This window comes from Ciconia boyciana, chromosome 5 (genome assembly GCF_034638445.1).
Source record: "Ciconia boyciana chromosome 5, ASM3463844v1, whole genome shotgun sequence".
Lineage (NCBI taxonomy): Eukaryota > Metazoa > Chordata > Aves > Ciconiiformes > Ciconiidae > Ciconia > Ciconia boyciana.
Genome location: NC_132938.1, coordinates 3,047,204 through 3,072,412, shown reverse-complemented (window position 1 = coordinate 3,072,412; position 25,209 = coordinate 3,047,204). Strand labels below are relative to the sequence as shown.

The 25,209-nt window shown below is 45.7% G+C and overlaps 1 protein-coding gene across 1 annotated transcript in view; it reads right to left on the bottom strand.

Moving 5' to 3' along the window:
* Window positions 1-25,009, bottom strand: part of SLC4A11 (solute carrier family 4 member 11) — a 97,859-nt gene extending 72,850 nt beyond the window's left edge. Inside the window, exons 1-2 of the mRNA XM_072861601.1 lie at window positions 24,885-25,009; window positions 7,453-7,503 (exon numbers count right to left, since the gene is read on the bottom strand). Of these exons, the coding sequence (XP_072717702.1) occupies window positions 7,453-7,503; window positions 24,885-24,945 (112 nt within the window). The 5' untranslated portion in view covers window positions 24,946-25,009. The remainder of the gene's footprint in view (window positions 1-7,452; window positions 7,504-24,884) is intronic.
* Window positions 25,010-25,209: the final 200 nt, after the last annotated feature.

Below are 25,209 nucleotides of genomic sequence, written 5' to 3'. Positions count from 1 at the left end.
GTATTTTAATCATCATCTGCATCTACAAGCACGCACACTAACCAGGAGGTTAGGAGTGCAAATGCCTCTATCCACACTTGCTGCAGAATCTGTTTAGCCCAGCAAGAGAAAACATTTAAGGAGGCGGTTTTGGGGGGAGATTGGGCATTTTTCCTTTTGGCATTACCCAGATGTTGCATGGTTCTGGGCATATGTGCACTACACAGATTTTTTGTTTAGGCAGATATATTGCTGCTACTGTTTTAGCAAAAGTTACATGGATAAGGTACATATCGACGTAGCTAGATTAGCAGGGCAAAATAGGAAAGTTAAGACCAAAGCTTGTCAAAAGTTATCAACCTCTGCCAAGTCTCTGCAAAAATTGCTGGCTTTATTTCTGAAGGACCACGTATGCTTCATTAACACTCTGACTACTCAAAGACATTTTGTGGAAACCACTGATTTTTACCCTCAACTTCCAAGGTAGTCTACACCACAAGTCTGCAAGAGTGTTCTCATTGATAGCACCTGTTTGCACAGCAATGCCTATTCCCTCAGCCACATCCATTAACAGCTTCCAGAATCATGGGGTGGCATCTGCTCTTCTTCAGAAATAGTAGTTGCCCCCTCCCACAAAATCTCTTCAGAAAACTGAAGTTACATTAAAAGGGTTCTTTTGAGCTCATGATTGGCAATTCAACACAATCAGCTAGCCACACTGAAAGCAGTCTCAGATTTCCAAAATGACTTCTTAGGCCCAGAAGGCAGCAAATTGCAGGACAGTCCTTTTTACTGGTTTTGCAAAACAGCACTTGTGATCACCTTGCCAGAACACAGGAGCAACAGTACGGACTGTGCTCCTGCTGGATTGAGCCGCCTCAGACATTTCACCCTAGGAAAAACAAAGGTTTTCTTTCTAATATCACTGCTTTAGATATTTTTGTCACTGATCCCGATCCATTCGGAACTGAAATCCAGCAGTTGGCCCCACTCTTAGCATTTCAAGCCATAAACCTTGCACAGCTAAATAGCCAGGTCTGCTGCAGTCAAACAGTCAAGCGCAGAAGTCTGCAAGTTCTTGTTTCGGATGAGCCCAAGAGCTATTTGCATCCACTTTCTCAGAAGAACTACAAGTCAAGCACAGAAGGACAAACAGAAGCAATAATATCATCTACTCAATAGCTCTTGAAGGTAAGGGGGCATCAACTGGGACATGGGCATTACCCTAAAATCAGGTCTGCTTCTTTGAGCATCCCAGTGCTCAGCTGTAATGTAGTGTTAAGGAACTCAAGAGAATTAAGCCCTGTATCTACTTAAAAACTAGTCATGATACTGGCATTAACTTAAAAACAGTCAGCTTCATCTGATTTTTTCCACTCCCATAGGCTTTCAACTTACTCTAACCAACAATAGACACTAATTTTCAAAAAAGGCATGAGGTTTTAATTAACCTGAGCTAAAGTGATCAGCCTGAGCTTTAAGCTGTCAGAGAGCTTGCTTTGTTCCCCGAGTACTGCAGGCTTGCAGATTCACTGCATCACTCAAAATACCCAAACTCCCAACATTGGGTGCAAAAGGAAACTCAATTAATAATGGAGCCTCTACCTCCATTTTGACCTTTACACTCTGCACAAAAACATGGACTCATGTTGCCTCCAAAGGTTAGATAACCTTACAGTTAGTTAATATTGGCAGGGAAAAAAGCAAATTGAAGGATTCAGGAGAGACTGGAACGAACTTTGTACAAGTGTTATCAGTTCTCCAGTCTGCACAGTATTCTAGAAAAAAGGTTTAAATAGCATCCTGCTCTCACACACGCTAACGAAGGTAAGCTCCTGGTCACGCCTCATATGCCAATTTCAGTATAATCACCTACTTATCATAACAGCTCTCCTTTTTCAGCCAAAAAGAGAGCAATCGTATGGATAGAACAGCATCTTTTACTTAAAGATTTGCCTAAATTTTACATGTTCCATCTGAGATTACACTTCAAAATTTGGGGATTACTACTTGTTTTGAATCACAAGAGTTTGAAAAGCAGTTGTGAAAAATTCCTTCCTTCCCAATTACTCCATTTCACAGACAAGAACAATTGCAGTGCTGTAGCCACAGAGCAAGACCCTCTGAAGGCTGGTATCGAGTCACACTTTGCAAAGCTGTCTCCCAAAAAATTAAACATTTAAGCCACACTGATTAAATAAAGCAGTTTGCATACAGCTGGATGCTTGCTAGAGTTTTAAGCTTTTCCTTTGGTTCACAGTTGAGAGATTCCCTGGCAAGGCTCACTATTTTTGCCCTAAGGAGATTTACCCATAGTGTGGCAGGCAGCCACGTGGACAGGGTTTATGCCAGCCCAGGAGAACACAACTGGGGGGGTAGGGGTTGTCCACAGACTGCATTGTTGGACTGCTGAGGGTTTGCTGCTGACAACTAATTGGCAAGAGAGGTCCAGAGCTTACCTCCCATGCTTTTGTTTGAAGACCTCTTTATAAAGTCAAACATTTCTCTAAATCCCATCTAGATGACCTGTAGTGTCCTCCAATCCCAGTGCCTCCACAGGTAACTTGAGGAGCAGAAGAGCTGGGAAAGGGTTGGGCGATGCTTCTTGGCTCTTACGCAATCACTGAAAGCTCATCAGATATGGGTTTGTGGCCTTTTGGAGTAATGGCCACCTGCTACGGAGATGTCAATCCATTACCTAAAGCTTTGAGAGTGCTTCAAGACCACAGACTAAACCACAACCTCCTCTTGTTTAAAAAAAAAAAGTAAAGGTGTTTAGCTGGTGAGTCACCAAGACCCAGACCTGCAACCTTTAAGTAACAGATCCCTCCACTACTGCCCAGCCATAACTTCAGTAGCATGTTTCCAACCCTACTTCGAGTCAGTCTTTTTGTCATGAGGAGCCAGATGGAAACAAAGTTTCCCCTGCCACTTCAGTAATAATTCATAACAGAACTGATCTGCTACAAAAAAACCAACCCAAAACACCCAGGCACTTTTGAATTAATTCCAGTATTGTATTTTGCAGCCAGATTTCTAGGAAATGTTGTGAATAATCCAAGTAATTCAGTGGGGCTTTGTTTTTATTTTTTGTTTTGTTTTTACAAAACACAGCAGCACGTGGAATTTCAGTTCTGGTACAGAACCCACAGAAATCAGGAGTGCTCATTTTATTATAGGCCTCCTAATAGACAGTTCTCAGAAATAAACACCTGCAAGAGACCTGCAAGCCACCCCCTCGGGCTCTCCATAGGTAGCAGTAGCGCATCTCCTGCTGGTAAACTGGGCATCTCATTGGGGGGAAACCCATTGCGAAACGATTTGTTTCACAAAGACATTTAGATTAATCTCCTAGTTAGACAAACAATTCCAAGACAGATAAAGACAAATGTAAAAAAAAGAGAAAACCCCACATCACACATACCAAAGTGAACTCCAAACTGAAAAACAAAAACAAGCAGATAAAATATATCCAAACATCCCAAGCCAGACTGGGGCCTTGGGGCCCTTCAACACAACTGCAATTTATTGTGCCAGAAAAACCAATTAATAAGTCAGAGGAGACCAAGCAGTGAGGGATTTGCTCTGGAAGACAAAAATTTATGCTGCAATATCTGTTGAGCCAGCTTTAAAACAATGCAACAATTCAGATAACCCCAGTACTATACTGGGACTCCTTCCTTTAGATTTTGCAAGAGGAACTAGAAAGCCTCCGGTTTTGTGTCTTATCAGGGGAAGTCCTTGGGTCAATTAAAAAGCCTATCGTACATTGGTAGAATTTAATCACTTGCAGCTAACGCCAATGCCTTTAGAGCTGATCCACTTGTAGCAGGCACTGGATACTCCCCCCCCCACCACCAAGGAGGGTGCAGGAGGCTGACAGCCAAGAGACAACGTGGGCCTTGATGAGTAGTTACTCTGAACATTGATTGCTGAGCTACATTCCATCAGGACTCCAGTTATCTTCAGGTTTGCATGGGGTCTACGCAATCATCTCATTAGTCACTTAAATTTGCCAGGAAGAAAACTCATTTGACGAGACAACCTTGCTGAAGATTCAAGTGACTTAAAACATAGCCTGCTCATGGGGCAGGCAGGGGGACACCAAATATTACGGGGCCATGCCAGATTTTGTTCATTTGCTTGTGCAAGAGGCTTGTTCCACAGACTCAAAAGCATGAGTAAAAACATGGATTTTCATCAGCAAGATATGTCAGAGGACAACTATTAAAACTGACAATATACATGGGTTGAAAACAGAACATGGCCAACAGGGGCCATCGTACCTGCTGCCACCACACCCTCCATCAGAAACTTCTAACTGGGCAGCACAAACTTATTTCCTTATTTTTCCTCTTAACGTTGCCTCTACAGAAGCCTCTAAACACATTCTTCTCCCCAGTCATATTGCATGTATTTACCTTCTGCAATGCACTAAAGGCCACAAAAGCGGTTTTTCAGTCAAGTTCTTCCAGCAATAGGGGAAAACCAGAGTATGCTCGAAACTGGAACTTGTAGCTAAAGACATGGGCTCCTTTGATTAACTTTCCAGATTTTTAGCCAGCTAAGAAGTTATCAAATAGATTGGTACATGGTCAGGACCATAACAACCCTCTGAGCTTCCAGAGTAGTCATATATTAACATCCATTCACTAGAAAATCCTTCCTGGGCTTTCCTCAGCTCCTCAGTAATTAACAGAGCTACAAATTATTAAACACTTCTGTGAGGTGTTTGTTGTGGTTTTTTGTTTGGTTGTTTGGTGGTTTTTTTTTTATGAACAGTAAATATCCAGACAATTCTTACAAAGCACTGCTTTGGTGCTGCAGTCAAAGTTACCCTCACTACAACAGTTTAAACTAAAACTGAAGTCTCAGCTTTTAAGTTTTAACATTGCTGCAGCTGCTATTGAGAACACAACAAGGGTAAGAAAAAAGTTAGCTGGCAAAGACAGACACAGTCTCTGAACAGAGCCTCAGATATGGTCAGAAACAAAAACATCCTAATTACTAAGGCTACAGAAAACCATATGCATATGCAAGATCTCAGGAGGAGATAAGGAAAAAGTGCGACTGTGCAAAGAGCAATAGTATCAAAAGATGTTTCTCTACTGAGAAAAGGGAAAAATGTAAGTGCTAAGGAAATCAAAGAAAAAGGTTTATTTTTTTTCTTTGCCCTCCCCCACCACACAGTTTAGGGGATTGGTCTTTTTCATTTTAAAGGTGGGGCAAGAGCATCTCTTCATCTCCATAATGAACTGGCAGATCCAAACAAGTGGTGCCGAACAGCTTAATGATTATATAGCTCCATTTCAAAACAAGCAGTTTTGAAACTATGTGAAAAGGTAACTTTTCTCTGCGGTTTCCTCTAGCCCTGATTAAGTTTTTGGGTAAGTCTTCAAGAATCCAAGTGTGTGAAACTTCTGCACAGAGAGCCAAAGCACTGCCTCACAGAAGGCTGTGAATATTCACACTGGCAATCCCCAAGATGTGCTGTCCATATATTCTGTGCAGAAGCACACAAGCCCTCAGTTAAATCGGGCAGTAGAAGGTGACTCATCACTCAACTGCAACTGAACTTTTAAAAAAGGTCAGTTTGTAACAAGAAACAAGAATGACAGCAAATTTGAGTGTGAAATAACCAAGAAATCCACTGTATTTTCTATCACAATTAATACAGCATTCAATACTGCATGCAGGCTGAAGGGGAACTTGCAAGCAACCTTCCCTCCTTCCCCCAAACCACAAAAGCATAACAGGAAAGAAGCATACACAGCTTCATAAAGTCCTTAATGGTAGCTCTAAGATGCTCCTTAAGACAAAGAAGGAAGCAGAGTAATAACACCAATAGGGCAGAAATAAACAGTCACTGCCATGGCACCAAGCTGACCAAAAAAGCCTATCTCCTAGGAGAGCTTTGCACAGGGAACGCCACAACTACAAGCATACGCTCTAAAAACATCCAGATATCTGCTTTTTGTTGTTGTTTGGACAGTTTGAGAAAGACAAGACACTGAGTCCTGGAAGGGGGCAGGTAGAGCATTTCCACGTAAGGTCCTAGAACAGACAGCTGGGCTTGCATTCCCTGGGGCGGGAAGGCTTAGGATGAAATAGGTAGCTCCAGAAGACAGCCACCTTTGTCCTTCCTCCAAGTCATACAGCAGCATTTCTCACCAAGCCCTTGCACTGCTTTCAGCTAGAAGCTGGAGACTTAGTCATCTCTCCAGGTCCCAACCTGGATCACCCTCTTATATTCCCAGTCCTCCAGCAAGCACCAACCGCATCCCAAGGGGTCACAAGCAAGCCAGGTAAGGTAGGAGCTGAGCTACCCAGACCTCATGCCCCACATGACCTTGGAAAACCTGCAAATACCAAAGAAATAAAACCTTCCTGAGGTCAGGCATAATTTCTGCCCTTCTGCACCATAATCCAGCCTTCAGAAAAGACCTCTTACTAGAGGCGAGTACTTGCTACCAGTTTCATCCTTTTACTCCTAGAAATTGGCTCCATATAATGCTTTCAGAGAAGGCAAGCAAGCCAGTGCCAAAGGAAGCACTGTCACTAGCAATATTGGATCTACTGCAGCTGACATCTGGCAGACATTCAGCTTCCCCTTCCCAGATGTTAACCTAAGACTTGGCCCCCTGGAACAAGAAAGATGAGCCTTGCGACAGCTACAAGCATCTACAGACCTAAGTGGAGCATTTTAGGCTTCTGCTCTCACCATTTAGAAGTCCTGAATACTCCAAGCACTGCACTTTCTCAAGGGCAAGAAGCCCCAGGCCCTTAGAGACTACATCCTGAAGAGGCTAGTCTTGAGTTGAACTCCCAAGATGATCTCTTCCTAACACTCACACATGCTATTTCTCCAAAACCAGTAGAAAAGTTGGGACTTCACTGCACTTCAACTTTGGTTGTACGATACTTCGGCCCTTTATCAGTACGATCTCTGAGAGCTCAGCCACCTTTGTTGAGGCAGATGACACAAGTTTCCAAATGCCACAACTTAATCTTGCTTCAAAAAAAAAATCTTAGAGAGCAGTTTGCACTAAAAGATGCATTTATCAGAGCCATCCAACATTTGCCTGATGCTCTTGGCAGGATGTCTCCAAAGGCATCTGACACCTACACATGATCTCCACTCCAGAAAAAGACAAGCAAATACACCTGCCAGCCTGTATTACAGGAAAACATCATGAAAGAACTTGAAAAACAAGGAGCCACCCAGAATAGTCACCGATGACAACGTGAAGATGATTATTTACTGCTCTGAATATCTAGAACATCTACAGAATTTAAAAACGCAGCGTCTGCTTCCAGGACTAGATTACACAACCACCATGCAAGACTGTCTTTGCGTGCTGCTTAAGCTACGTGGATTTTGTATCGCCTGTTTCAAGTTCTCGGCTAACCCTGTAGTGCAGCTCTCCCTCCAATAAGGCAACACTATGCACAAAGAAGTCAAATAATACTTGCCACTCTCTTCAAAGAAGTATCCATTTCTTGACATCGCTGCTGGTGGAGACTCTAAAAAGACAGAAAAAAGGAAACATAAGAATCATCAAGATGCTGAATGTCTTCACCTTACTGCTAAACTCACTGTAAGCCTGGATTACAGCAGAAAGCCAGTCCCAAAATACTGCAGGCATCAGATTTTCCTGAATGTGGCAACTTTAACCTTTTGTTTATTGACTTTAGCATTTATCAGAATATCCTATACAGTCACAGTCACTGCTTGAAAAAAGTTAAGCACTCTCAGACATCCTGGGCTGGGACCACAAAACAGCAAGACTAAAGATCAGAACAAGCCTGATCATCTCAGTGACCTATCAAACCTGAACAAGTGCATCCAAAAATAATACAGGCTAAGCATCTGCAAGGCTTTTATAAAAAATACAAACCATAATGAAGTCCAGGTTGTATCTTATGCTCAGATAAAAAGAACCAGTTTATTTTGGAAGAAAACAACTCAATTTAGATGAGAACAGGACTTGACATCCTATTCTGCTGCTCCTAATCATTAGGATATCCCAAAACAGCGCTTGGCACTTGAAGATAAGCACCAGAACACTGTAGCCTTCCTTGGCCTGCTTCCTGAGCAGGGGTCCTACAGCAAACACCATCTGCACCAACAGGGTCTCACGAGGAAGCCACAAACGGGAAGTGACGCTGACCAAGAGCGAACCCACAAACACAGCAGCACCAGGACCGAGTCCCCATGATTCATTATGGAACATACTATATTTGTTAGTGACTCAGTTCTGCAATTAACTGCTGGCAAATTGGGTATTTACCATGAAAAGAGATGTTCAAACAGCATAGGAGCACCTGCTTTCAGGTGCGATCAAAGTCTGGTACCCGAGCCCAGCCTGGCTGTTTTTAATACTAACAGTATTTGACAGTTCAGACTGCGTGGGCTAGAAGCACCAGCTTTTCTGTACAGGTGCATGCCCCATTTTATGGTGAGCTAACAGAGCTCTTTATTTCAAGCCTTGAGCAAGAGTCACCCAAGCAGTCCCTTAGAAAGCTGCTACTAGGTGCTGCCTCTTTATATGCTTCTTCCCAGCCAAAATGCAATCAGAAAGAGGAATAGATTTGTTCTGTCTTTCCCAACTTCATTAGGCTAATCAAACATTACCTACGCAAGCCTGGGATGAATTTGGGCCAACAAGGAAAGAGGTTTTGCCTGCTTTATTGTTCTACAGATTAGGCTTCCTGCTTTTCGTTTGAGGTATGAGACTGTTTCCCAAAAACCCTTTCTCTACCCCATAACTTTTGGCTTACAGGTTAAGTACTTCCCCCCCCCCCCCCCCCCCTTTTTACAGTGTGCCACATTTTTGAGCATCATAATTCATCCTGGTCCACCGAGAGCCTTTGTGCTCCAGACGGATACAAGTCACACCACTGACAGCAGCACCTTCCAGCCCACTTGTCACAGCCCAGCATGGCTCCGACCTTTCAGTGCAGACAGCATTTGGCTGCACAGGTTCCTGGAGGGACACCCTGATGACCATTTGGAAAAAAAAAAACAACCACACACAAACCGAGGGCAATTCAAGTGTCTGGTCCAAGAGAGAAACACAATGTTCCAATTTCATCCCAGAACAATGGGTTGGAGGAACAAACGCACAGTGGCCAAGGGGCACCCGTTACACGAGTCAATTGTTTCCCTCCACCTGGAAGGGAAGGAGAAGATCCATCCAGACTGATTAGCATGCTAATGATCAAAGGAAAGTTTTTTAAAGAGGCTCTTATTGTGTAATGATTGCATTTACGTATTTCAGAGAAACAAACAAAATACGCCTAGGCAGACAGATTACCCAAGGAACTGACATTCCCACCAGGATGGTATATCAATTTCTCACTTCTATTATGGCTTCTGAGGGAGCCTGAAGCAACACGTTTGTCCTTCACTAGGCAAAATGAGACACTGTTTGCTTTTTCTTTAACTGAGCACACCTATTTCTATGGGTTGATAATGCCCAACGAGCAGGAATTCAGACTTAGTTGCTTTCTTCATGAGAAATACCCTAACTGCAGCATTGCCTGGGTTGACATTGCACCTTTACAGGAGACTCTGGTTTGGTCCCTGCTTGGACTAGGCGTGAAAAGGGCAAGGCTGGGGTATTACAGCAGGCAGTGCCATTTCATTAGGTGGCACTCGTTCCTCTGAGTCACTAACGAGCAACAGTCCCCTAGGCAACACTCTCAGGCAATTATGTTGGAGGTGCTGTTTTTTCAGATGAGTCATAAAACAGAGGTCTTAACCTTGTAATTAAAGATGCAATGGCACATTTGGGGGAAAAAAAAAAAAAAAGTCAGGCATTCACCCTACTATGTCCTGGCTAAGGTCCAGCCCTGGTAATTTGTCTTCTCCCTACATAACGCTGTCCCATAGCACCAACGGGATTCAGTCTTCAAAACAGTCTTGTTGGAGCCTTTTGAAAAGCTGTTACAACCCCCACGGAAGGGGCTACGCACATGAACATCAGGAACGGTGTGTAACGTGCCCAGGAGGTAAAAGGGGATGGGGTGTTTACACAAGTCCAGACACACGCATGGAGCTATGGGACTAGCTTAAAGGCCAACGCATTAGCCAAAGTGGAGGTAGGAAGCGTAAATCGGGGGCTACATCATCTGCACCTCTGAGAATCTAGAGAAAGCAGCATCCGCCTAACTTTCTAACCGAGCAGAACGAAGGAGACAGATTTTGGGGGACAGGGTGATTAACGTCTTTCCTCCTTATGCATCAGCCCCCTTCTCCCCATGTTTTCCTAATCAGTTTAGCACAAGCAAGCATAGCTTGCGTCCCGTAAACATAGGCTAAGGACGAGGCCAGTTAGACTGTGCTTAAGTGTGTGCTCAGTAGCAGTCAGCAAGGCAAACATATCAGCAGGCTCCACATGCCTCTCCTGTCACAAGGCTTATGGGATTTTAATATCCAAGGTGTCAGCTCCTTAGTAGTGTTTTGAAGGCAGGAGCAACAGGTTCAAGTTGTGCAGAACTGACAGCAAGGCAGAGTCCTCTTTTCTCTAGCAATAAGGTACATACCCACAGCCTGATGCACACACACCAACCTGCATTTCTTCTCCCCGTCTCACCTCCACTCTTGAAAAAAAGAACTCAGAGGGGCAATTATAAAACGCCACAGTAATCGATGCAATTGTTTAGCTTAAGGAAGCCTAGGCAGGAAATACAAGTCCCCAAATACATCAGAGATCAACATTACAATGCTCCGGGGTTTGCCTGAAGTTGCAGAAGTGTTTCTGTGAAGTATAAATCAGCCCCTGCGCTAGCCTTTGTAGGCTGGAGGAAGAGACCTACAGTCTGGAGAACACTTTTACACAGGGTGGGAGCTCCCCCTCTCCCCACCAGCACACCGCTTCCCTCGGATCCACCAAACCCATGTTGCTAGTTCCTGCCCCCAGGTTTTCTTTCAGATTTCAGCAATTAAAAAATACAAACAAAGCAATTTCAGCAAGACATAAGTTCAGGCTTCTAGAGACAAAGCTGGAAAGCATTACCCCGAGGAGCTAAGATACACAACACAGCAAATTCACTCTCATACCTCTAGTATCTCTCACGGAGAGGTCTATGTCCTCACTCTCCAGAGTCTGATTTCTCATCCAACACCTATAAGTACAACCAGACTCTCCAATTGCTCTCCCTGTCCAAAGGCAGAACAAGACACCGTCTTCCATTATCTGCCAAAAAGCATGCGATATAGCTCTTCTGACAATTTAAGCAGTCCTCTTGATTTTTAAGAGTTAATTTACTCCAGCAAGTAAGTTTCTAGTGCTACCCCACCTTACTCCCTACAGGGATGAGACTAAATTGGACAGGCATTAAGAGTGTCACCACTTAGTTGCTTTTTCAAAGAAAAGCTTCTGACTAGTTTCTCATGCCTTTATGAGCACTGAATTCAAAGGTAAAAGCGAAGAGCTGAAGCACTGAAGTGCTGCAAAATGGAAAACAAAGCCTATTTCTCTAGACTCAGGGATACAGCTTCAGGTTTCAGAAGTCACTGCCCTTTGACTTGAAGCTATTGCAGTGACTCCAAGAGCCACCAAGGGGGAGGTATAGGAAGTTTACTTCCTAACTGGTACGACAGTCAAGTTTGCTGTCATTTAAGGTGCTTGGTCTTAGGACTAGGACGAATCGGATGATTCACAGTGGGAAGTATCAGACCAGAAGTGGGTATACTTCCTGATTTCTTACATTCTTACCATTTTTACATTTGCATTTAACAACAAAAAAACCAGACAAAACCCTACCATACCATCCTCCATTATTAAATTCCTGTGGGAAACGTGTCTCAGATCTAATAACCATTTTAACTCTCTTGTTTTAAGGTTAGTAATAAGTTCTCTTGAGCCTTGCAATATTAGTGGATTACAAATAAAAACACATTCTCTGGATACTTTGCTAACTCGATTACAATGTTCTGCTGCTGGCATCTCCCAAGTAAACAGCCCTCTGCAGCACAAGCCTTATATTGAAGCAAAACATCGCTCTCTAACAAGCTTTCTGCAAGTGGCACTACAGACTTCGGCTTTTATGACTTCCCTCCAGTAAATCTCTCCAAGTTCTAGTGTCGTGATATTTAATTGGAGTTTACTTTGAGACAACACCATTTTGAAAGAGTTATTGGAAAAGTATTTTTTACAGGCCCTTTAATATTGGCTGCTCTTGGGTTGTCTCTGAACATAGGCATCTCTGTACATCTGGAGCATTTAGTTACCCAACAAGTGCTCATCTGAAAACAGTAGGTACCTTCACCAACTTTTACTCAGGGTGTGTTCCAATATCCCAATTTCCACCACCTTCAACACTGCTTTGCTGAAGCTCTGAGGACATTTCTGAAACTCATGAGCAAGTGCAATGTCTTGCCTTAAAGCTGATAAAGCAAAACACTGGAGTCTCTGAGCAAGAAGTTACCACAACAACAAAAATATCACTTGTTCAGATGAAAAACCCTCTAGACTTTCCCAGTTTCCTCCCAGGAGGAATTACCAATTCTCAGCATGACAGACTGAACTGCCTAGTTATCTGGAAAGAAATCTACTTTCCAGAAGACACGTTGGGCTTTCCCTTTGAAGCAAGGTTTTGGCCACTTCAAGATGACTTCCAGGAGTTTTTCAGTCAATGCTAAAAGCATCCAGCACTACCATTAAGCAGTTGGGCACCAGCTTCCCCGCATGATGGGGAACATTGCAGTTGGTTGCTTTACCTCAAACAGATCTAGGGCCAAGTCCAGCTTGAGCAAGTGTATTGTCTTATCTAAGGGCTTAGACCTGGGGGAAGATGACAAAGCTAACCCTATCCAAGGCTCCACCAGACCTGGTACTCAATATTAAACTCTGAGCTCACTTCCTATTCTTTGTTCTCTCCACCTCACCATGAATGAACATCACAGGATAAGGGAGTCTGCAGTTGTACAGGTGACCAGGGAGCTGCACCCAGGTTCATGCAGTTTGGGGCAGGGGGAGACCCACAATTTATGTGCTTCACATACTTAATAACCAAGTGATGCTGCTCCTCTCCTCCACCCAAAGTTAGCAGAAAACTAGACAGACTCAAGAGAAACACCCCACACAAGGAATAATATCCCAAGGGAAACCTGCAGGAGTAAAGCCTTTTTTTTTTTTAATTATGTGGGGCATTGACTGAAAGGTGCTTGCAACCAAGAGTCTAAAAAAATCTCTGTATGCAGCAAGAGCTCAACAGCAGGAGGATGAGGAAGTCTCAAACTCCTTCCGTAACGCAAGACTGCATCGCCGCAGAAGAACAGGAAGAGAGCTTGACAGGCAGCAATTCTGATCACACTGACTAGCTGATGGGGTCCAAATATATCAATACTGCAGGATTCTCCCACACAGCATCACTTATGCTCATAAAACGTGAGCTTTTGGCAGTTTTCAGGGAAGAACCAAGCAGCAAGGTCTCCTGGTGGAGAAGCTCGCTGCAAATTATTTAAAGCCATTCAAGTCAGCAAGAATTAATGGACAGCAGCATGCTAAAAGCTATTTTGCCTTAAGTTACCACTTCTCATTTCTATCTATACCTTAAGCAGCTGCTCCCTTCCCACAGCCCTGCATACTTCAACTGCAAAACGCTGGTGAAAGCACAGCTCATACTAGCACAGTCAGATGAGAAGCGTGCCCCTATGCTGCCGTTGTGGGCAATAACAATTGACACACAGGACAAGAGCTTGAGATTTTTCCTGTTTTTCTCTACACCTAGAGAGGTGCAACAAAAAAAAAGAAAAACACCAAACCACACAAGTCAGGATTTCAAAACCAATCACTGTAATTCAAGGAAGTGTAAGATGAGCAAGGCATGCTTGTTAATACTTGGGCAGGAAAGTGCCTGATAAATATTCGGTGTACGAACACTGCTGCCTGTGGCAAGCCCAAACATAGACCTTTCCCCAGAAAGAACCAGTTTACATCGATAAAGGCAAAGGAAAACATAACAGAAAAAACTCAAGAGGGGTAAAGAGACCTTTTGTAAGTCATTAAATGGGAAATATCAGCACTCCGCTACCTTCCAGGGAGTTTTATCTTGAAGGGATAAGAGTCAAGATCAACTAAAGGACTCTTCTTCACTGCAGCTTTACAGCCTCGCTCCCCTTGCAAGCACCACACGTGCCTTCTCTGTGCAGACACACATCCATCTGTGTCTCATCCCAAGCAGAGGCTGAGAGGGATAAACCCTTCTTTCACGAGACACAGCAGAGCCCTATCCCTCCTCAATTTGTCCTTCATTCCTCTCAGTGGCATAGCTGCAGGGAAGGGCTAAGCAGAGCCCCACAACAGCCTACCCAGCTCCACAAAGGACCAGCTGTGTTCCTCCTCCCCCTGATTATATCCACATGCCCATCACACATGCCTAAATATCTTCATAATACTGCTTTCTACAGCACTATCTGAAGAGTAAAGAGTTAGCAACGTACTGGTCATCATGGTGAAAGCCTAAAGGCATACTCCAGCCAGTACTCACAGGAAGGGCAGACTCCCCTCTGTCTACATTCCCCCTCTGCACTGCTGCCCCCCACTTTTCTTCTCGGCTTATCCTCTTCCTCATGAAGCTGTCAAGCCTTTGAAAAACACAGCCAGACACTGACGGATGGACAAGGGACTCATCCCCACGTGGCATGCCTAGAGGTTTAATGCAGGCAGCAGCACGGTATGGCAGCAGGCGTTGGCACCACTGTGTAACAAAACAGGGATTTTTGTTGGAGACCTTTACCTAAATGGGTCGATTAAAACATTGTCTACGTGCAAACACCTACAAGAAATCAACTTCTGAGGTCTTGAAAACAGTCTAGAAGACAGCCATGACCGAGGAAGATTTAAATCTACTCCAAACCCCTTCGCCTCAGTAAGCTTTTAGAAGATGAAGTGTTGACCAGAGCAGACATCGAGAAAGAAGGTGCTTTTGAAGTAGCCCAATGCAATGGCAAATTGCTGCTTTAAGCCAAGAGACTCAGACCTGCAGGGACACAAGCTTTGCCCTCCTTGTGTGTAGACACAGCCAAGTCCTCTAGCAATCCTTACGGGAGAGGATATTTCTGTTAGGAAAGAGCGCTTTTAAAAAGTTCTGTACATTTAACATACTCTTCTTGCCACAGAATTACATGGATGCATCACTTGTCTCCCCTGCCCCCCTACTAGAAGTAGTATCTCTAAAGGATTTTCACCACCTCTCTGCTTACCACAAGGGTTTCATTTCCCCAAAATTCCCATTTTTAGGACTAAGAGGTCTGGATTACCAAGACTAAACATCTCTAACACCCCTGGAAAGTGTCCCATTTCTCTGATTTTTTTTGGAGGACGTGACACCAACCCTCTGACATTTCCTAGGCTATCCCATGGCGCACCAGTACCTTGGACATTAAGCTTTGCTCCATACATCTCTCTAAACAGCATCCTCTACCACAGCGTGACCACCCCAGGATGCCAGTCCCGATCCAGGCGGAAAACACAACTTTATAGCTTTGTGGCTCACCAGACACTAAAGTATCGAATCAGGGATTATATGCAAGGAGCTGGATATTCTTCCGATGAAGGGAAATGGTGTGAGGAGGCCTTAAATCATGCCACAGTCACTCTGGTAAACAAAACCCCAGAACTAATTTTCACAGTCACTGGCTGTGAAAATAGAGAGCATCATATTGGAAGGATAAAGCAGGAAGCATCCTCCTGCCTGCTCACTCCCGGGCAAACACACACCCACACACAAGCTCAGGGATCAGACATGTCTGCTTTCAAAGCATTTTCCTCACTGCATCGACAGTTCCCCTCTTCATCCCCTCCCCAGCTTCCTCCAGAGCACCCACTGCAACGAAACCATCTAAGAAAACATCGCCGGCTGCAGCGGCGACGGCTACCAGAGACCTCCCCCCAAAAAAAACCCCATGCACATGAAAGGCAGGTGTCAGTGGTGCTTGGATTTACCAGCAGCACCAGGCTGCCCAGGTTGACTCATCACAATTTAGCCCACCCAAGCAATTAATATCCAAGGGTGCCTCCCAGAGGTGAGCTGCAAGAGGAAGCGACCCTGTAAATCGAGAGGTGTGCAGCTGCTGTGCTAATGGGGTCTCTTTTCCTCCTCTGCCAGGTTTCTCAGCCAGCATTTCGTAGGTGAGCAGGACAAGCCAAGAAGTGAGGGAACGACACCACTTTGGGATTTGGCTGGCAGACAGAGAATTTGGGCTGTTGGCCTTTTTTTTTTCCAGGTTGAAGGGGGAGGTTTCATTTTGTTGGGTGCTCTAAAAGAGTGATTTAAGATTTGCAAGGGTTTCTTGCCTAAGTGCTACATGGAGAGGAGCAAAAGCAAATACCTCCAGAGATCCCGCAAGCTGGCAAAGGCCCAAGAACAGACCAGTTGAGGCTTTTCAGTAGACTTTTCCTGAAACATTTAAATAATTTAGAAAGCATTAACTCTTACTGACAGCTTTTCAGACAGCTCTTTCACTTGCAGGGCCCTATCAAAAACCACATAACTCTTAATCAAAAAAAAAAAGATACTGCAATGGCCCCAAATCTTGGTCAGGGTTGAATGTGGATTGAGAAAGGTGCCAGAGATATTTTTCTTTGCTAAAATGCTTGCCTTGTACAGTCAGGTCTTCCAGAGGCCACCACCTGCCACTTATCTGCAGTGGTACTGTGTAAAACATGCAAAAATGGTTAAGAGACAGTCTATCAACATTTCACTTGCTCAAAACTACTCAGGAAGGGAGCTGTTCCCTGAAGTGGTTCAGCTGTGTTAATGTAAAAATTAAGCAGCAGCAAGGTGTAAACTAGTGGCTCTTCTTTGGGGTTAGGTGGAAGAGACACTCCAGCACCACCAGTTTCACACTCTAGCATCCCCCCAGGGTACCAGGATCACATTTTGGAACAAAGTGCATTTCTATAAAGTTTTTATCCCCTATCTTTTCGCCAGCAGAAAGGAAAACATCTGGTGGTGCCCATCTCCCCATGCATATCTTGAAACTAAAGAGGCAACAGTGGCTGGGCCAAGCTTCTGCAGCAGAGTCATTCCTGCACCCCTTCCCACCACCGCTCCCCAGAAGGCATCTGGATGGAACAGTAGACCAGCTTTAATTCACACAAAACCAGAAGTTAGGTCAAAACCAAGATCTATACTGGAAACACAGAAAAATACAGAAGTAGAGCTGCAAACCCAGCCACCTGATCACCAAACACATTTTCAGTTGTGGTTCCAGGCAAGACACAGAAAGAAAAGACCTCCCCCTGCCATTAAAAGTGAAAACAGTCCAAAGGATATCCAAATGGCAGCCCAGCTGCCCTCTGCAGCCTCAGCCATCCCCCCAGAAAAGGGATTTCAAATCATGACAGGCTTGGCAGGATAACACAAATCACCCCATACAGTTTCTATGTCTAGGAGCCACGAAACAGCAGCAGTGACAACAACAACATGGGCGGGGGGAGAGCCAGCAGCACCAGATCTGATTTTGCTGTCCATCATCAACCCAAAATAAAAATGCCTCGGTCCGGCGGTGAAATAATTGCAGACTGACAATCCACGATAGAGTGTTATTCATTAGGACATTGTTTATGGTTCGTCTACATGGCTTCCATGGCTACAGCATCAGGGATGATGTTTGCTAGCATTTTAGACAGATTACATATATGCATTTTGTTTTCACTCAGCACTGCACTTTCCCCACGTGAAACATCAGTATGTAAAGCCTCACAGACATGCTGCTAGGATGTTTTAGCATTAATGAGAGAAAAACCAGAACAGGTAAGATCTCTTATGCCCAGCTCCCCATGCGTATCTTGAAACTAAATTCAAACCCTGAAAGGCAGCACTCTGGTTAACGTAAATTGAATTCAAAAGGTATTCTCCATCCTTAAACACAACAGCAGAGACACATCCGGCACAGGCAATAGATATCATCACTAAGCAGCAAAGCCCACTGAAAAATACATCAAGTACTGCCTTACTTTAGTGAATTAAATAATTAAAGAGCTGGCAGAGCTGGTTTTCTAGATTTCCTGTCCAAATGCACCGCCCAGCAACAGTAGTGCTTCAGTTTTGGGGTCTTCTTTTTAAGACCACAACTTACCTGCACTACTTCTTTAATAGAGATGCTGTTCAAACAGCCTCCGCTCCCCTCCTGGCTGCTCCCCCTGAGCCACCACACTTGTTCCCAAATGCCACTTGCTCAGGTGGCTGAGGCGGCAATGGCTCGTGCTTTTTCAATGGCTCCAATATTAATCCATCCAGAGCATCTTTCTCCCTCACTTCCAATTGGCGAGCAGCAAATGGGTGGAGTGAGACCGCGACCCATTAGCTCCCAGATAGGCACCTCCAACCCAGCTCTCCCAACCGGAGCAGCGATGCCGGCGAGCCGCTAACTTCACGCCTGCAAAGCACCGCTCTGCATGCCACCGCAGCCCCGGCTGGGCTTTGGGTATCCCGCTGCCTCTCAGACCTCTTTGCCTCTGGTAGCAAAGAGGAAAAAATAGAATTATTAAAGCAACCCTGCGCTTTAGAGCCGGTGGTTTTTGCTGGATGCTGTACGGAGAAAGCTCGGGTGCCTCCTTAAAAAAAAAAAGCTTTGTGGCAACCAGGCTCAACTGAAGTGAGAAGAGAGTGTACCTTACAGACAGAAGTACAGGGAAGACAAGAGGATGGGAAGATGCAGGAAGAAGAGAGGGAGGGGAAAAAGAAAAACCTGCTGCTGAGAGGTAGTTATAGAAAATTTCTTAAAGATATAGCTGTACTCTGCAAGCACAGTGCCTGCCCGATTAGCGGGGCTGGGCTCCGGATTTTTTTTTTTTTGCATGCTACCCAGCATGACAGTTCAGCTGCAGGGATGGGAGCAGTGCAAGGGTTAACACACGCATTCAATGAGGAGCCTGCATAAGGGAATGAGAAACGGGGCAGTAAGTCTGAGCTCTAACAGCAAGTCGCAGAAAATAGAGCTGAAGAGACCTCACCTCATCCGAGGAGACTTATATCCAAGCCCAGCGCTCGACTATGCAGTGCCTAAAAAGCTTTAGAGGGAAGATGCCACATCCTCCCACCTCCCTCCAGCCTATTCTACTGCTTCACTTTCCTTACAACTCAAGATTTTCATAACAATAAGCCAAGTCTCCCCCAGCTGGATATTTAAAGCCCAGAGGAATAGTCTATGCTGGCCAAAAAAAAAAGTAAAAAACAACCCTAACTCTCCAAAGGAACATCAAGTCAGCCTTATAAAAGGCAGAACCCTAAAAAAAAAAAAAGAGACAGAAATAAACAGCGAGTTATCCAAATGCTGGCAAGACTGGGTCACTTCCACCTCAGAGTCCCTTACGCTAACTCTGACAATTACTGTGACTTAAGTAAGAATTTCCCAGTAATCATATTTACCAGGAGGCAGCAAACGTTTCCCAGCGCGAGGCGAGGCACGGCGCGGCTCGGGAAGAGGCATTGCTTTTAGCAGAGGGATTCAGTCAGAGCCACATACCCCCGTTTTCAGTCCCTGCTACAGGCTTGTTTCCGCTGCATGAAACCACAGGCAATGCATGTTTTTAAACACCTCCTACGCGTTCTCTCTGCTGAGACTGCTCATCCAGTCTCCTCCATTTTTTTTTTTTGCATGCCACCTGACGAGCTTTTCCAGGTAAGGTGCATCATGTTCGCACTGTTAATAAGATGTAAAGGAAGTATACCATGGCTCAAAGTACTTGAGGGTGGAAGAGACCCTTAGAGGTTTCTAGCTCCACTCCTTGCTCCAGGCAGGACCACCTTCAAAGCTACATCAGGCTGCTCAGGACCTCGTCTCATCAAGCCCAATACCTTCCCCAAAAAAGTTTTACAGTCAAGACTCCTGTCCTCAGGATCAGCACTTACAGCAGCGCTCAGCTCCTAAAAGAGCAGGATTTACTGAGTTTCCCCCATATAGATTATTTGCAGTAAAGCAACACATAAAATTTTGAACCAAGCTGATACTCTTAAGGTACATCCTTGTAGCGAGACAAATCTGCAATACAGGATCTTAATACCTTCCCCTATACCCACACTTGATACCTTTAATAACAGTTTAAAGGACAGAGTTGACAGCATCACAACCCCGAAGGTGAAACAAGCCCGCCTAGCCTCCAGCAGGTATTTCAGGTTTCAAACACTGCCAGATTCATTTCAGCCAGTGAACAAGCTTATGAAACAAAAGACTGGCTAAGATCAGTGTCTATTTTTATTTTTTTCTGCGCTGAAGTTGTTTATCAGCTCTCCCTGGCCAGCCTGCCCAGGCACGAGGGTGTAGCAGGGACCAGAGCTGCTCCTCGGTGGAAATGACAGCGGCCAAGCGAGCACCACCAGGAGATGTCCAAGAGGAGAGTGCATCCACACAACTGCACCAGTGCATCCACCAAGTCCTACCTGCATCGCCTCCCTCCTTACCCACCATCTCTGAAGCCCCCCCCAAGTCTCGGTGGGCTTCTCTGCTACCCCATGCCACCCCTCCCCGGTCCCCAACCCTTTCATCCCCAGTCACGCACCATCCACTGGCCCGGTCCACCTCTGCGTCACCAAACGTTGGGGCCATGGGGCCAAATCCTGCGAAGAGCCAGCGCTCGCCCCAAACTGGCCGTAGGGCGAGCGGAGAAAGGTGAGCCGGGGGTAGCAAAAAGAAGCCGGCTCCATGAGGACAGAGAAGAGAGGAGAGCCAGGTACAAAGCAAACCGCGTCTCCCTTCACCTCCTTCAGCGGGTACTGTTGGGACATGCAGTCTCAGAGCCTTCTCCCCGAGAAGTTCCTTTTTGGAGAGGAATTAGCGCAAAAAGCAGCCGCTCGAGCAGCCCCGCTGCTGCTGTCACAGCCCAGCAGAGCACACTGGAAAGGCTGCGTCTCCAGCCTGTATTTAAACGCCCCTCTCAGAAAGCAGAGATGCAGCACAGGAAGAGACAAATTCCAGCTCTGCGTCGGGCTGATAAGCCAGGTTTATAATATTCAAGAAGTATTGGCATTACTACAATTCCTCCCCCCCCAATGGATATCTTGTACAGTAGCTTGTTGTGCACAATAAGCAAAAAAAAAAAAGCCCAATCCCTAAAAAATTCAGCCTGTTCCGGTGGGAACTGCCAACACGTTGAATAAAACAAACACACGCGTGTTAAACCCTAGGGACGCAATTAGGCTCAGAGCAGGGGGAAGAGGCATTTAACTCCTGGAGAAGGAGATGGCAGCGGGCGAGAGAAAAAGCAGAATAAACCTGACGCCCGACTGTACTCATGGGGTGCTCTTTCCCTGGGCGGTGAGCCCAAGCAGCAGCTCCCACCGCTGCAGGGTGCCAGCACCTGCCCCAACACCAAAAAGGGAGGAAGGCCACCTCATCCTCAGCCTCCAGACTGCCCCCCTCCCAATTTTCCACTCCTTATCTGCCCCCATGAGTGGGTAGCACCTAGCAGTAACTCACTCCATCACTGTTGCTGTTCAAAACCCACACGCGGCATCTCGAGACAAAGCTTGCCCAGCTCCAAGCACTGACCAGCTGAGGTGATCTCTCCACCAGCTTCAAATCTGGGTTCCCCCTCCGCCCCAGAGCCCACATTATCCCTAGTGTCCCTCCATCCCACCATGGCATGGCTGCAGGGATGCCCCACAAGCCCTTCTGCTGCTGTTTGCATCAGCTCCTTCAAACCTAGAGAGCCAAAAAAGCACCTGTGGGAAAGAAAGTTCCTGCCCAACACAAGTATAAAGTCAGTGTTACAAGCCACTGGAGTGGGTATCAGGTTTTCATGCTTTTCTCCCTGTCCTTCTTGCAGTTTCTCATCAGGGCATTTATGAGGAATGAAACCGGGCTCTATTCCCTCCGTGCCCTACCCAAATCACAGCTCCCACTGGTCCATCAGAGCTTGCAGACCCTTCTTCAATAACAGTTAGACTGAAGCCCTTAGTACTGCCTTTTTTAATGTCAAGTCAGAGCCAAGGATGAATTTAGAAAGGGGGAAATAGAAAAACCCATAGAGTTGGAAGTGACAGCTAAGTACTTTGATATTAAAGCCAGCACTGACAGATGCAGAAGCCTGCAGTGCTCTGCTCCCAGCCAGCATGTCACCATGCTCTGCAGAAAGGCTTTATGAGGAGCTTATAGATTTCTAAATAAGATCTAGTATATTGCATTAAAAAAAATAAAGAAGAGTTTTTCAGTTTCACCAGGTCCCAGCACAAACTCCTTGAAGGAGCTGCTTTGCAGACTTCATGATCACAAAACGCTGCTCAGACTCAAATTAGGATGAACTTTAAGGAATTGCCCTCAGCATTCCCAGTTTTTAACCTTACTGCACCGTATCCTTCACAGCAGACTCCCTACCCCGCTTTGGCAGCGATAGCACCATGCCATGCCTCAGCTGCTGCCAGCAGCAAAGGTAGCTTGGATTTAACACATGCTGGATATCTGCTGGTGTGCTTGGCAGTAATCTGCATATTTAGAGCACAGATGAGTTTCATGATGAGTCATTAAAGTGTCCCAGAGAGCTGTTTACTCCCAGAGAAACCCTACATAAGGAAACAGGACTTTTCTAGAAGTGGTTTTGCATTAGGAAGATGCAACTTAGCGGTCTTGCATTAGGAACGTTTTGCATTAGGTAACTCAAGTGCCACCCAAACTACAGCAATAGAAAGCTTTTGGAAAGCAATCACTGTGGCTTCCCAGAGACACCTAAATCGCAGCACAGTATTAGAATTACTCACTGAAAAAAAGAGCAGCTTCCCCTCAGGTAATGGGATTTAACACCTGTCTTTAGGCACAAAGTACATATGTGGTGCATCACCGCAATTCTGCAAGGACAGGGTTTGAGGTTTTAGTCTTATACAGGCAAATAGAACAGCACCAGGCTAAGTCCAATAACTCCGCACTAAAATCCAACTTCACAGCTAACCTCAAGCTCCCTTCTCTGCAAGAAATACCAAAAAACTTTCACTGACACTTCTTTTAAGACAATATAGAAAGCAGCCATTGCAGATCCTTTTGCTTTTAAAACCAAGACATCTTTGTTTTCACATTGACTCAACATAAAAATAAAGCTTGCTTTAACAACTGTTCACAGCCTTAAATGATTTACTACAGCTTTACTAGAAGTCAAGGCACTACAAGTTTACATACAGATATCTTATGCCACTGGGGGAGTCAAGCAAGCGCTCCGTTTAAAAGCCCAACTCCTATTTCTAGCTGCGTTCATTTAAACAAGTTAAAGCATTCAAATTGCCAAGGAACAACACAGGAGCCGGAGAGGAACTTCCTCTGTGGTACATAATTCTTTCAGAGTGGCAACTGTATAAAAGCCACAGATATTTCAAGACTAGAGGGCTCTGGCTGAGATGGATTAACCAACGTGTCTCGATTATAGCAGGGAAACAGCGACGCGCGGCTCGCAGGGGTGGTAGCAATGACTGAGGTTGCAGTGTAGACAGGACTGAAGTGTTGCATCACCATTTCCTTCCAGCCTCCAGAAAAACCAGCCACAAAACCAACTTCAACAGCAACCCAGGTGAGAAGGCTGAAATACCGCTGGGTTTATCCAGCCCTGGGTCAAGCAGTTTATCCCATGCTTCAGCTACAGCTTTTGAGGGACAGTAGCTCTGCAAAGGAGGAAACAAAGCTACGTTCACACCTAGAGAAAACCCACATGAGAAGTCTTGCAAACATGGCACCAGCTTGGGAAAAAGAGTTGTATGTTCCCAGTAGCTCGTTCACGTGCACATTGCTGATGGACAGCCAGTCCACACCATCGGGTCTCAAGAATGACAGTCCTGGACACGAACAGCAGCAGCGCAGAAGAAAGCTTTGAGGAAGAACATCAGATCTGAAGCAAAGCTTTTCATTGAACTGGGAGAGGGGGGAAAATAAGGGCATAGTCCTCCCCGAGAAAGGATCCTCAAGCGAAGTTTGAGGAGCAGCCTCCCGCTCGCCGCTTTGCAGGCAAAGCTGTTGTGCCACCTACAGTTGTTTTCACTCCCGAACAAACTTTCCTACACAAACCCAAGTCCCTGTCATTTAATTTAGTGTCAAACCAGCGCTAACGCAGCCATGCTGATTAAGGAAGTGCTTCCTTCGGTGAAGCTGGGGGGGAAGGCACTTCAGAAAATAACTTAAAGTTTAGCGTAAATCACAAAGTACATTTCAAAGCGTGTTTAAAGCCACCCTCTCCCTGCCTTTCAAAAAAACCCACCACACATCGCTGGGGTTTTGCCAACGCACACGACTGCCCAAGCCCTTTACGCTAGTTCAGCTTGAGCCATCTAAGTTTCGCTTTTTTTTTTTTTTTAATTTTTATTGCGGTTTTTACACCATTACCAATGTGAAGTCAGATGACCGCATCCGCAAGCAAAGCGCCGGAGCGGAGCTGAACACTATACCATGCCCTCCTCCCTTAGTGCGGTATAAACAAGTACCAGAAGGAGAGAAGAAAAAAAACCCAAACAAGCCCCAGAACAACAAGCCACAAAGTTTACATCGCTCCTTTATCCCCTGGTACTTCTTTCTCGCCACATCTCCGCTCCCGGGGCTGAAACATCCCATTGCTGCCCACGGAGCCCAGATTCGGGGGGCTGTCACCACCTCCCCGCAGGTAACAACCAGCTCCCGAACAAAAGCAGCCTTGAGCAGTGATGCAAATAGAAGATTTCCCAGATTTCTGTCCCGTGTTCCCCCCCCCCCCCCCCCCCCCAGCACCCTTCCAGGAGGGGAAAGCCGGATACATCTCCCCCATCCCCTCCAGACCGCCCTCCCCATCGCATCCCAGCCCCCAGCCCCGGCCCCTCCGCTGCTGCAAAAGGCAAAAGAGGGGGTAAAAGGGGGGGGGGGACGACGACGACACCCCACAAGCTGCCGGCAAAACTCATCACACTTGTGCCCCCCCCGGGCTCCAGCCAGCTTTGCCCCTCACCGCATGGCTGGAGGTGAAACACCCGTCTCGCTGCCATGGCTGCCTCAGTTTTTCCTCTCATCCCGTCTTCACCATCTCGACACTTTTCGGGCTTTCTTGTGGTTTCGAGAGGTTTCTATTATAATTATTTATTTTTCCCCCGCCAAAAAAAAAAGTAAGGGACAGAGCAGCCAAAAAAAAAAAGTTAAAAGAAACTCCCCGTGCAGGAGTGCGGGCTGGAAGGGGAAGGGACGGCGTGGTGTCACACCCCTGCCCGGGTCCTAGCGCCCGCCCCGCAGCCCGTGCCCATCGCTCCGAGTCCGGCCCAGGCCCTCGGGGCACCCCG